The following is a 13,255-nucleotide window of genomic DNA, read 5'->3' as shown; positions in this document are numbered from 1 at the left end:
GGGAGTCTTGGCCATCAACACCATATCGGCATAGAACAACAAGGGGACCGCATGATGGACCAGTTTTGGAGAATGAGAAACAATATCGGTGAAATGGTGTTACTTTTCCGAAATAACATTTTTTAAAAGTGCAGAAGCCAGGATACACCCCTGCTTCAGCCCCATGAAGGTGGAAATGGGGGGGGCTGAGAGCTTACCATCCAAAGGCATTCATACCTGGATAGTTGTGTCAAAATGGAATTAAGTATCCAGTACTGAAGATGAGCTGGACATGCTGCCTTTTTTAGTTTAATCCTGAGTAATTTTCTTGAAATCAAATCAAACACTGTTTGAAAATCTATGAAAGCTAGATAAACTGGCTGCTTCATTTGCCATTCCTGCGATTTGGCATACGATTTAATAGCATGGAGTGTATGTAGATTTACTGTCCCTAAACCTGGCACAAAACCCGTCTGGCAGGGATCCTGGAGGTTCGCTGTTAGTGGATTAAACAAGCAAAAAGCTTGCCCGGGACATCAAGGAGAGCAACTGGTCTATTTTTTTTTTAGTTTTTATATCTAGAATTTAGCTCCTTCAAACCATCCATCCCGAATCCAAGTGGTAGCTTACTTAATTCACGTTTCAAGGTTCTAAATCGATCTCATGTTGTGAAGGTCATGATCAAATATGTGAATGTTTAATCTGGTGCTTAGAATGAGAGGGAGTAGCTAATGGACTGTAGAGCTGCTACATAAAGGCCATCCAAATAAAGTCAGCTCAGGATGAAGTACATCTACAGGCTACTTCAATTGCAATTTCAATTCTTGTAATAAATAGGGCGTCCATCTAAAGCGATTCCTGCCATTCGATATGGTAAGTGCTTGAGCACAAGATTGATGGGTCACAGCCATGATAGATGGCCAAGACCCCAAAAGGGATAGAAGCTTATGTTGACTGTATTTCTAGATTACAACCTGAAATGTATCAATATGTGGAAAGTAAATTGCGATTGCCAAAGTTGTAATCGATGAGAGCTGTCTGATTACCTCTCTGCCAGGTGCTGCGTGGAAGAATGTCCTCAGGCATAGATCCATTGACCATTATAAATTGTCTTTCTTTCATGAGGAAAGACCAACGCCTTGCCAGGTTCGATAGTCTGATAGCAGGCCTGAGCAAACAGTTGATATTAAGATGATCTGCAATAATCGTATAGTTTATAGAAGGATCACCAGAGATCAGATCTTACAAGGATTCTAAATCATCCAGGAATTCATCTTTAATGCCTACAGGGTGCCAATAGATGTTTGAGTGCAATTGTGGTGGTAGGTGCCTGAATTCTGACCAACTATAGGAACATATTAGGGGAGGCCCACAGTAAAATCCATAGGCCTGATGAAACTTTGATTGTAACCAACAAACCAGCCATCGTTCTTCCTCTAGTCAGTGTCTTAGCTGGGATCAGAGAGAGTATAATTGTCACAAACAGGCGGGCTTGTGAGCCAAATCTCTTGTAAAGCTACTATATCCTAAGATTTCAAGGGATTCACAATTGTTGTAGAAAGGTGCTTATGGCCTCCGGTATTCCACAAGGTAAAACTGCACTTATACAACAAAGTTGCCCTGAGTTGTTAATTCGGACAATGGCTTGCTGAACAAGGGAGATTTGGCTCTACCAGTCGCAAAGTTTGGAACGGTCCCTGGGAACAAATTACCTTCAGAGGTGCCATAAGCAAGTGTGTAGTTGTATAACCATTATCCTTTTTTGTCAATTCTATCGAAGTTAAGTGGGTAAATGTAGGTTGCTGAGTCAGTAGAAAGCCAAAGTTGTAAAGGTCCTCACGAGCCTGCAAGATCATGTTCATAACAATTCCTGATAGCATCCAAATTCTAACAAATGCGTCATGTTCCTTTTTATAAATTCGATCTGCGCAATATCCCTGGAGCATAGCTCTTCAACTAGCGGGACAACCTCTAGAATATATACTAGTCCTATTTCGGTCATATACAGGGAATGCGCACCGCCTCTGCATTGAAATATTAAATGATATTAGATTTGCAACCTCTGTTTTTCTCTGTATGGCCATCCACTTCAGTTGTTCGAAGAGTTTGGTGCTAACCTCCGGACTTCGGCATTTACAGTTTCTTTTTTTAAAGTTATCTTGACCAAATGGCTTTCTATTTAGGTTTCCTGCAAAACCGATATCTTTATGAGAATAACTCGTATCGGAGCGGGCCACAAAACGGAACAATTGATTTCGCCATTTCCTCACGGTTCTCTTCTAAGGTGCTGAATTTATCATTTTCATTATGCAAGGAGATGTTTTGGGGTGCAGAAGAACTGTTTGCTAAATGGCCGTCGGCTTCCAAGATTTGCAGTGGAGCTTTAGCATTCTGTGCAAATTCAACCTCACAAAGTAAACTATCTAAAGGTTCATAAGCCAGAGCCAGCGAGGGTCCTGCTGAAAAGGAAGCATTCGTTTATTACATAGAGCTTTTTTTAGTACGAGCTAGATTTGCATATTTTGTGGAGACCGCCGAGTCAGCCATTTGAACATTTTTCTTAGGGAGTGTTAAAGAGTGTATAAAGAAATGAGAGCTTGACCTAGTCACTGACTGCAGCCGGCTGTTTGGTGCGTTTGCTTTTCTTAGATGCGTGAAAACAGATCAACTGTTGTCTCAGTAGCACCAGGGAGAGAAGGAGATGGATAGTCAGACATATACAGCTATGCTATTCATTATCAAACAAGACACTGCCTTTTACACCAAGAGCTCACTCTACATGGAGCACAGAAGCTACTCAGGCTTTTATCGCAAATGTACCCCTAGACAGCATTTGCAAAGCAGCTACATGGAGCTCAGTACACACTTTCACTCAGCACTACTGCATTGACACACATTCCAAAGCAGATACATGTGTGGGACAAGCGGTTCTGCCACATCTATTTGCTGCTGCACCTTATCACGACCCACCACCTTCTCCTAACACTGCTCGCTAATCTATGCATAGCATGTGATCTAAGCAGATTCCACAAGCCTCAGAAGGGATACATTACTCACCGTAATCATATTTCTGATCCTTGTATCAGCTTAGATTCACATGCGCCCACCCTTCCTCCCCTGAGAGAAGGTGCATAGATGTTATATGAGCTTTCTGTTATCTATCTGCTTGGATACACCTGTACTCGCGCTACACTTCATGCAACCTCATGTCCGAACAAAACAATCTGAGGGACCTAGATGCGTGAAAGACCATGGGTACAGTGAATGTCACACTAGGGTTAGTATTACTGCCATGCCCTGTCAGTGTCCCTTTTCGATTTTCAAAAACAACTGTAATACTCTGCAGCTTCCACTAGATGTCGGCCTATTCATTGCATGTGAATCGGTGTCCAGTCAAAGGATCAAATAAAAAGGATCGAAAAAAAAAGGTCAAATTTTTTTATTTATTTATATATATATATTTTTTTGTTTGGGTTGGTAAAAAAATGTTTTTAATAAAGAAAACAGGGGCTTGGGGGGGAACCCCCCCATAGAAAAAATAAAAAAAACGTTCGACCCTTTTTTTCGGTCCTTTTGACTGTCGATCAAAAGGCATTCGATCCTTTTGTTTTCGACCCTATGACTGGCAACCATCTGAATCTAAGCAAATACAAGCATTAGAAATACTATTACGGTGAGTAATGTAACATATATATATATATATGTTTGGGTCATAAAATGCTGCAAAAATCCAGGAGTGCGGTTCACCTGCCGTTTAGCGGGTTTTGTGTTCTTTTGCTCATGTTTCATTATGAACATATGCAGATTTGTTGCAAGTGTTATATGCAACAGAGAACAAAGGATGTCATGTTCGAAAAATAACTGTGCCAGAGTGTCTGTTGGGTCAGGAATCCGATGGACTAAATATGCCCGCCCTCTGCACCACAGACCATCAGCCCGTTGTTTGGAATTGACTCAGTCCATAGTTATAGACTTTGTTTTAAGCATTCTGATTGGTTAAACCATATTAATGTTTAAATTCTGGCTCAGATAAGTTCTCGTTATTATACTTTACAAAGAGAGAGGTAATGTGTGGCCATATATGGTGTCAAAGCGATAGGAATGCTTATGGGTAACCATTCTCTATGGATAAAGCTTCTTAAAAAATGCAGCGCTAGATTTTCCTGAGGTCTTTTTTTAAACTGGAATTTGCAAACCATGCCTTTGACGAAAGCTTCCAAAAGCGGACTTCAGCAGCGCAAGTTCCTACGCTAGCTGGACTGGTACACTGCATGTTCAAGGTTGAAACGAGAACATTGAGAAACAAATCTGTTCTGTAGCTTGACACTCCCTGCATGCTGCCTAAGTGGGGTTGATAGATGGAGGCGGGTGGGCGGGGGATTTGAGGCGAGGACCATGCATACTTTTATCTTGATTGATGGTCACCATCTGGTTCTGGGGTACACAATATCCTTGCAGCACGCTTCAGTTGGCCGCTCACTCTTGCACTAAAATGAGTGTTGCTATTTGGTTTAAAACTTGAAAGACTTCAGGACTCTTAATCCGGTCACAATGGAAGATGAATGTTTGAAGGCAAAGGTAATCTCATCAGCCCCAACCCTTTGCAGATACCTCAGGTTGGTTGGACGATGTGTGGACAGGTTTGCAACTGGGCCACAATACGGAATCGGTGGTGGTGGCAGAACTGGATGATCTTAGATGTTGGGTGACAACTTGAAATGTAGGTGCTTTGGTGCTATTGGAATTGTCTGCAGCCTTCGACATGGCGGACCACAAAATTCCATCGGAAAGGCTATCCAAGTTGGGTATTCAAGTCAGTGCCTGGAGATGGCTGGAATCTTTTCTTACAAATCCAGCTCAACGGGTGTCTCTGCTACTTTTTCTCCCCTCTGTGGAGTTTCTCAAGGCTCTTCATGCAGTCCACTGTATGAGACTGTTGGCTGATTTTAATCCACAAAGCTGAACTAATTTTCTTTATGTATGCTGACGATACCCAACGGATTCTCCATTTGCGTAACCTGGAGGCTTTGGATATGGAGACATTTACAAATGTTATGTTAAAAGTAAAAAAACTGGATGGATTCCAATTGCTTGCAACTAAACATCCAGAAAACATATGTTAGTCTGCTCAAACAAAAGTAGGACTTCCTCAAAGGGTCATCTGAAGTCTCCATTAACATCGAGCAGACTTGGCAAGAGGTCTATTGTCCTCTCTCTCTTGGTCGCTGTCCAGTCCCCTCAGCTTTGTTTGCAGCCTACGAGTCTGGTTGGAGCCAGATTTGTCCTTGTCTACACAGATTAGCAAATTCACAAGTAGTTTTTTCCAGTTGAGAAGTCTGAAGATTTCTGGACCAATTTGCCTTCCCTGCAAAGGTGCAATTGATGAACGCATTAGTGTCGAGTCGGTTAGACTACTGTAACTCCGTCTATCCGAGTCTTCTGAAAAAAGCCATAGCAAAATTACAGCTCATCCAGAATGCAGCAGCTAGGATTCATTTTTCGGCTAGAATGGTCTGAAACATTTCTCAGGAATTGCATGTATTACATTAGTTTCAAGGCCCTTAGTTTGATAAATAAGGTTTATCAAAAAGGACCCTCCTCTCTGTAAACGTGTTTCAGCCACTATGTCCCCAACTGCCATTTTAGATCATCCTGGGCCGGGCTTCTGACAGTTCCTCCACCGATAATCGGGCGTGGTCACCTTAGTATTTGCGGTATGCTGTGGGTTTCAATATTCTGTGCCTTGATGCCCCCGATGGCGATATTCTTGTGCGTTAGAAATCCAGTACATACATACAAAAAGGAGACTACAATGGCGATGCTTCCCTCTGGGAACAAGTGCAGTCTCGCACTGTATCCCCAAATCAGTCTTGAGAGTAGCTTGTGTTGGTCACCTGACCTGACTAACACCCTACTGCACATATATCATTCAGATTTTTCGGAACCCTATTTTAGGCAATGTTAGGTCAACCTCAAAGCAGGCAATTTACAAAACGAACTGATAGGCTTACAAATATGCCTTCCAATAAGCATAGTGTATGCTTAAGTCAATTAGCTTTGCTGTTATGTTGGTGGATGCAGTTGGGTAGTACCAGATTACTGTCTGTGGCACTTTTTCAAGGAGCTTTGTGTCGAGGACTGTGAGCTACATATGTAATTGGGGAACTGCTGGCTTAATGTATAGTACATTTATGCATGGTGTTTAGTTGTCACTTGAATTCTTTCAATGCCTCCACACCGTACCACTCAACACCTGGCCTATCACAAATTGCATATGTTCTGCTAAGGCACCCACTATGTAATGCGTTTCTGGTTGAAGTTCTAAACCTATAAACCAAATAAATACACATGTAAGATGGCTCTGCTACGTGGGTTGGGACACATGCCAGTCCTATATACAGGATGTGTGAAGAAAGAGGTACCACATTCAGAAAAATATTGCTTCAGAAGGAACCCATTTATAAATTGGACCTGATGCATATGCAGGGTTGAGAGCCAGATTGAAAAAGCCTCCCACTTTTGAAAATCCACAAATTAAATCTTTGTGGTAGAACGCTACATGTACGATGAGCATGTCTTCTCTGTGCGCTCCCCAAGCTATTGGACTACTCTACGGGGCACTATGGGCCTCATTCCGAGTAGGGTGGTAAGGGATACCATGCACCGTTAAGGAGACCGGTGCCGGTAATCCCTTACCGCCCTACTACCGGGTCCCTTAGCGGGGTCCCTCCTTTAACGCCTGGTCTGACCAGGCATTATGGACGGGACCCGTTAAGGGACTTCAGAGCTACTAACGGTACCGCAAATTGCGGTACCGTTATTAGCTACTTCCCCATTCCCATTGAGCCCTATGGGGGCTCAAATGGGAATGTGGAATGGCTTTTTCAATGGGGAGTTACCGGTCCTGCAAAGGTCGGACTACACCGATAAATCCCCATTGAACGAGACTGGTGCCGGTAATAGCGCCATGACTACCTCCAATCTCAGAATGAGGCCCTATGTCTTTTTCTACAAACCTTTCACATTGCATTCTAATGTTGTTGCCCTTTTCTCAGAAGCTTGCACTGCGCTGGTGACAGCTTAACAAAACTAAACAATGGATTTAATTAATTACGGAATAGAGCAGTTTTTGAGGTTTGCAGAGAACATAAAAAGTTGTATTCTTTCAGTAAAGAAAAGCATGACGTTTGCCCATGTAGAGTTTAAGTTTAGTCTTTCTTGAACTTCAATAACTGGCTTTTGCACCATTTTCATAGTGCTTTGTTGTTGATGGTTCATGTACACCTGTTGTGGTGACTAAGGTGGTGTGGTTTCCAGGACATTCTAGATTTTGTGTTTGGGGGGTCATTGTCACACACGTAAGTACACTAACATTATAAACATCTGAGTTTCTTTTATAAGATGGTTCCTTCTCCTTTCTTTTCAGATCCAGCCCTATGAGAAGATTAAAGCCCGTGGCCTGCCCGACAGCATTGCGTCCGTCTTGGACAAACTGGTGGTGGTGAAATTGAATGGTGGTCTCGGCACCAGCATGGGCTGCAAAGGCCCGAAGAGCTTAATTAGTGTCCGCAATGAAAATACTTTCTTAGACTTGACTGTGAAACAGATTGAGGTAAGTCACGAGACCATCATCCAAGAGACAGCAGTAATGCAAAGAGCACCATGAGCTGAATGAATGCAGTTCGGTATAGTAGCAGCTGGTATCTTTGTCTGTTCCCAAAAACTGTTTGCGCGATTCTAAGTAACATATTTCCATTTGTTTTACTTGTTTCACTGTAGTTTGTTGCAGATCGCTTTAATTTGGACTGTTTTTTTGTTGGTATGTTTTAATATTTTTCATTTATTTTTGGGGATTAACTAGGCCATGGTGGCCATTGTTGGATATTTCTCCAATGGTTAAAAATCATCGATGTGCAGTAACGCATAAAGTGGAAGTTTACCTTTTCCTCCAAGGTGCCGTGTAAAATCCCAGAAATGTGCAGCTTTATTTCATCCGCACGTTCCTTCCTAGCACTAAAATGGTTGCCTACGGTAGAAGGCACAGCAGAACGTTTGTTCTCTTTTATGGCTCCAGAAACCAAAGTCCGGTTGATGTAATAAGACGAGCAAGTTAGCGTCCTTTTTTGCCCTGATAGTTTGTCATTTGCATGGTGTAAACCTACTTTTCGATGCGACGAGTAGGGGGGACATTTAATGTAGAGGTAATGGCAATTGCATTACCTTTGTGAATGGGCACTTCCCACCGAAAGCAATTTGTTTTAGGTGAACATGGAGTGTGGCCGAGCCGTTTAGTCTTAACATAGACAAGTACATATTTGGGGGTTGATCCTACAATCTGACTGGTTCCAAGAGGCCACCCGGATTTGAGACTGCACTCCCATCAAAATCTACATATGCATTCCTCTCGCATAGTTGCAATTGTTTCTAGTGCTGGACATTTTGTGTTGGGAACCGACTCCACAGACACCCCGAGCAGGACAGCATCGCTGCAGAACTGAGAAATGTAGCCTATTCAAGAGCAAGACTTGCTAGATTGTCCCAGGAGAAGGAGACCGAGGTGAAGGGGATTGCAGCTTAGTGGGAAGACACAGATTGAATGGAACGTGATTATTGGAATATTGAGGGTGTGTCAACAGGAGAGAGCTCATTTAGAATGTGCCTTAGTTAATCGGCTAGTTCGTACTTCCCTCCCAGGTCTTGGGGACCACCAAATACCACCGCACCTACCAAGGATGCAGTTCTGATGTGCGGCACCACGAACTTCCAGTCTGAAATGCTTTTTCTGTTTTTGGAAAGGCTTGCCTATTATGGGAGAGACATACATACATTCTCTCTCTCGCTCGCTCTCGCTCTCGCTCTCGCTCTCTTCTTCGTTGTCGAACATGGGCTGCCAATTAGGTTCTGATACAGGCGGGCAACAGGAATCGAGAGCCACTGGCCATGAGCAGGGTCAGGCAGAACAGAAGGATGATGTGCGGACTGGGTGGCAGCTGTGCATGCCAGAATCAACTGCTGACAAAAATGGAGTATGGCAAATGTGGAGTAACCCTGATGGTGGCCACATAACCAGGAGCGGCCATCAGAAAGACGAGACCAGCGTGTATGTAGGCCACTTTAATGCAGAAGCGCTGCTGAGGGGAAATAACGAGAGCCTGACTGCAGATCCTGATTCCGTGGATACAGAGACCATGAGTGGCCACTTTAGTCAGAGAAGGAATGCAAAGGTTGTACACGGTGGTGGCACCCATGGGAAATGCTTGGTTGGGTTCCTATGGCCCCTTGTGCCTGCCTTCCTCGCTACTTCTTCTTCTGGCTGGTGGGTAGTTGTCCTGGTACATCCACTGTTCTTTTAGTCTGTCTGGGTTGTTGCTGGTCCAGGATTCAAAGACCTTTGTATTGAATCCTCTCTCCAGACCTGTAATAGAAGCTCTGTATTTACTGGGTTCCCGCAACTTATTTGAAACATTTCCTGAGTGACTGGCGCTGTGAACCTTTGTCCCCTGGTCCTGATGTATTCTTTAGAATCCTCTGCAGTGGTCTCGTGGATCCTGAAATAGCAGAGTGTTGCAAGCCCTCTTTTACTATGGTGTGCCATTGGTTCGATCCTTGTTCTGCGTCTTCCTTCTCTGGTCGACTGGTTATCGAACCTGGAACTGGAGCTATTCAAGGGGTTATTGTGTACTCTGGGGTTGGTTGCTACCTTGACTACACCTGGGAACTAGAACAAGTACTTACCTGGCTTTAACCCATAACCATGGCTATTCATATGGATAGCTTTCTGGAAGCTTTTGAACAATGCTAAATTGACTTATAAGGGTACGTACTGACTTTTGCCATTTTTTTTTTCATGGGTTTCCCTGAGGCCCCTGTAGTTTCTCACCAGCATTCACTGTGCTGTGCTCCTGCTTATTGAAATGTAATAGATTACCGACTAGAAGAGGGTTTGCGGGAGTGTACCCTGCTTCCATTAGTTGGAGAGCAGGGAACAAGCACTTTTATTTGAATTTAAATTTCTTTTTTTTTTATTTTTTTTTTAAGGACCCTTCGGCGCCAGCTCGACCCATGTAAGTGGGAGGAACTGATGCCGCAGGGACAGAGATGAGTCTGGGGCATACAAAGAAGTGTGCCGCCGAAAGGTAAGTAGGGAGGGGAAGGCGGGTTGCGGCTGCAGGGTAAAGTTATCTATGTGATCACTACACGTGCGTAATGGAAGTCAGCTTTTTGAAAGTCAATACTATGGGCGGCGCAGTGATCACATAGGTCTTGTTAATCCCCTTTTTACCACCAATTCTGCTGATTTTTGTTGGGAAGGTGAAGAATTTGTCTCCACCAAACTTATATTACTGGGGTGCTCTAATGCAGCGGTAATGTAATTCCTGCTGCATTATTGCAGTTTTTACCTCCACTGCCATATACACTAATTTCTTGGCATTTAAGACACCTTATGTCTGTTATCATAAGGCTAAGTGTATTCTAAATGTTCGTAGCTCTTTGGGACATTGTTTAGAATAGTTAATCCCTTTACTACTTCTAGGTACTACACTAAGTATATTTTCTACCTGTTTGTTAACTATCCTACTGTGGGAATTACAGTGAGTATTCATGTATTGGCATTTTGATTCCAGTAAATGACCAAGTAGTGTGTTTATAATGTCTGTGGTTCCCTATTTGCCCCACCCCCTGATATTTTATGTATTGGGTTTACCACTTGCTATAAGGCATACTTCGAATGGATTGTGTCCTCCCACGTATTCCTCATCTTGTGATAAATCGTTATCTCCAGCTTTGCTGCTTCGGAAAAAAACATTCTCGGCAGAGGGCGCTGTGCTCGAGGTCGTGGCGTCGATTGTCCCTCGACGTACTCTGTCGACGTCACCGATGGTATAAGTAGCTCGAGCCGCGCCCGTTGCTTTAGTTCCGTTTTTCCGATCGCTTCGCTATCGAGAACGGCGTGCTTCTATTTTCTGTGAAGAAAATGTCATCATCTTCGACACCCAGAACTAGGTTTAAAAAGTGTGCAGATTGTGGATCTAAGATGTCGATCACCGATCCCCACCGGATTTGTTTCTGGTGTCTCGGTTCCAGTCACCGAACCGACGACTGTGGGTCTTGCCAATCGATGACCGAAAAAGCTCTTCGTGAGAGGAGAGGTAAACTGTCGGTGGGGAGGGAGGCCTCAAAAAAGGTTTCGTCAAAAAGACATAAGAAAGCGACTGATTCTAAGGGATCGGATCGCCATAGGCACTCGAAGAGATCTTGATCTATGAGTAGATCGAGACATTCTTCGTCGTCATCGAAAAAAATGAAGAGGAGACCTAGATCTCCCTCATCATCATCTTCAGAGTCGACCGAAGAAATTCAATGTCTGACTAAATCGGATTCTCCCAGTAAGTGGGAAGAATTCCGCAAAAAGATGATGGAGGTTTTTTCGAGAATGCGGCCTCGACCCCTTGAAAGAACCTCGAAAAAGCCATACCCCTAAAGTCACTCCATTGGTCGACAAAGGGAAGTCCAAGGCTACTATGGCCAAGACCAGTAGCGTTGAGGAATACAAAAAACCTCGAGTCGACGTAAAACCGCCGAAGAATCTCAGAGTCGAGCACCTCTCCAGTGCCGGCCAAGAAACACAAGTCGTCGAAGACTTCGACAACTTCGTCGACGCCCTCGACGTCGATAATTTCGACGCCAAAGCCAAATGCGTCATCAACGCCATTATCGAAGTCATCTTCGAAAACTTCGAAGACTTTGAAGACACCCTCGAAAACTTCGAGGGATTTGCCATTTCCTTCAAAGCAGATGGAAGAGGAAGAAAGGAGATTCACTCCTTTGCCCAGATCAGACTTTTTCAAATCTATGTCAGCAATCTATGAAGAGTCTGCTTCAGAATAAGACAAGGTTACTCCTTTGGGAGTTACTTATGGTACAAGACAAGTTCCTGAAGAACATATTGGCCAGGAATCTAGAATGAGAGACCTGAGTGATACTCTACATTCTGCCAGTGGAGTTGACACATCCCCAGAATTAGAGTTCGCCAAACCTGATCCTGCAGAGCATGCAGATGCTGGGTACAGGGGTCTTATGACCAGGGTAGTTGAATACATGGGTTGGGGTAATACTTCACCCATTTTTGAACAAGATGACATGACGGATATTATCGTCAAGGGACCTCAGAAGGATCCTGTTCTCCCTTTTCACAGGGCCCTTCAAAGGACTGTGGAGAAAAACTGGGAGAAACCAGAAACTATTGCTGCAGCAGATAGCACTTTTCCAAGAAAATATAGACCAGCTGGAACGGATCCTGAATATTTGAATAAACATTCGACTCCAGAGAGTTTAGTCATTCAAGCAGCATCTACTTCAAAACAAACTGCTTATCCAACTATCCCTCCAGATAGAGAGGATAAAAAAATGGACGCCTGGGCACGTAAAGTTTTCATGTCAGGCAGTATGGCACTTAAATCGGCAAATGTCACCTGTACCCTAGCCAGGTTTAGCCATACCCTGTGGGACTGCATTTCGGCGGCGGCTGATCATATTCCGGAAGGCGAGGAAAGGGAAGGCTTCCTGAATATAGTCGAAGATGGGAAGGAGGCAATGGGGGAATGCCCCCAGTCTGGACTGGATACTGCTGATAGTATCAGCAGATCCATGGCTGCAAGCGTTGTGCTACGCAGATTTGCGTGGTTGAGGAAGTCGGGATTTGCACCGGACGTGCAAGCCAGACTCCTCAACATGCCCTTTGATGGCTCGAGGCTCTTTGGCAGAAAGGCTGATGAAAGCCTAGAAAAACTTCAGACCTCGAAAGCGGCAGCTAAATCACTTAGCGCCTCTTTGCGCCAGCCTCTAAAACCCTATTCCGGCTCATCTTCCTGGAGGGGTTTTTCTTTTCGATACTACTTCTCTTTTGGTAGAGGAAGAGGACAGGCTTCTCAAAGAGGCAAAAGAAACTTCCCTCGTGGAGCACGAGGAAGAGGTGCAAAGTTAGCCTCAGGAGCAGCATCTGTACCCTCAGCCACTCCTGCAGCCGCCTCCAAATCCCTCTGAGACCTTGTTACAAAAAACACCAGTGGGAGGCAGGATCTCTCAACATCTGAAGGAATGGCGGGGCATTACCTCAGATGCTTGGGCACTGGAAACTGTAGCCCAAGGTTACTGTCTCCCCTTTCTAAAAAGGCCTCAATCATCCACCGGGAGCCAACTCTGCCAAAATTCCGGATCCGCTCCTGTTGCAGGAAATTTTAACCCTGCTAGAGAAAGGTGCCATAGAACTGGTACC

General features: G+C 44.1%; 1 protein-coding gene across 3 annotated transcripts in view; it reads left to right on the top strand.

The window, feature by feature from the left end:
- Positions 1-13,255, top strand: part of LOC138467888 (UTP--glucose-1-phosphate uridylyltransferase) — a 764,123-nt gene that overhangs the window by 225,853 nt on the left and 525,015 nt on the right. For all 3 annotated transcript variants that reach the window (XM_069608190.1, XM_069608189.1, XM_069608188.1), the window contains one exon: positions 7,406-7,591. In XM_069608190.1, coding sequence (XP_069464291.1) covers positions 7,406-7,591 — 186 coding nt within the window. The remainder of the gene's footprint in view (positions 1-7,405; positions 7,592-13,255) is intronic.

Source organism: Ambystoma mexicanum, chromosome 4q (genome assembly GCF_040938575.1).
Source record: "Ambystoma mexicanum isolate Mex_15411 chromosome 4q, UKY_AmexF1_1, whole genome shotgun sequence".
In the NCBI taxonomy this organism is placed as follows: domain Eukaryota; kingdom Metazoa; phylum Chordata; class Amphibia; order Caudata; family Ambystomatidae; genus Ambystoma; species Ambystoma mexicanum.
The sequence above is the reverse complement of the archived record's forward strand: the minus strand, read 5'-3'. Positions and strand labels throughout refer to the sequence as shown.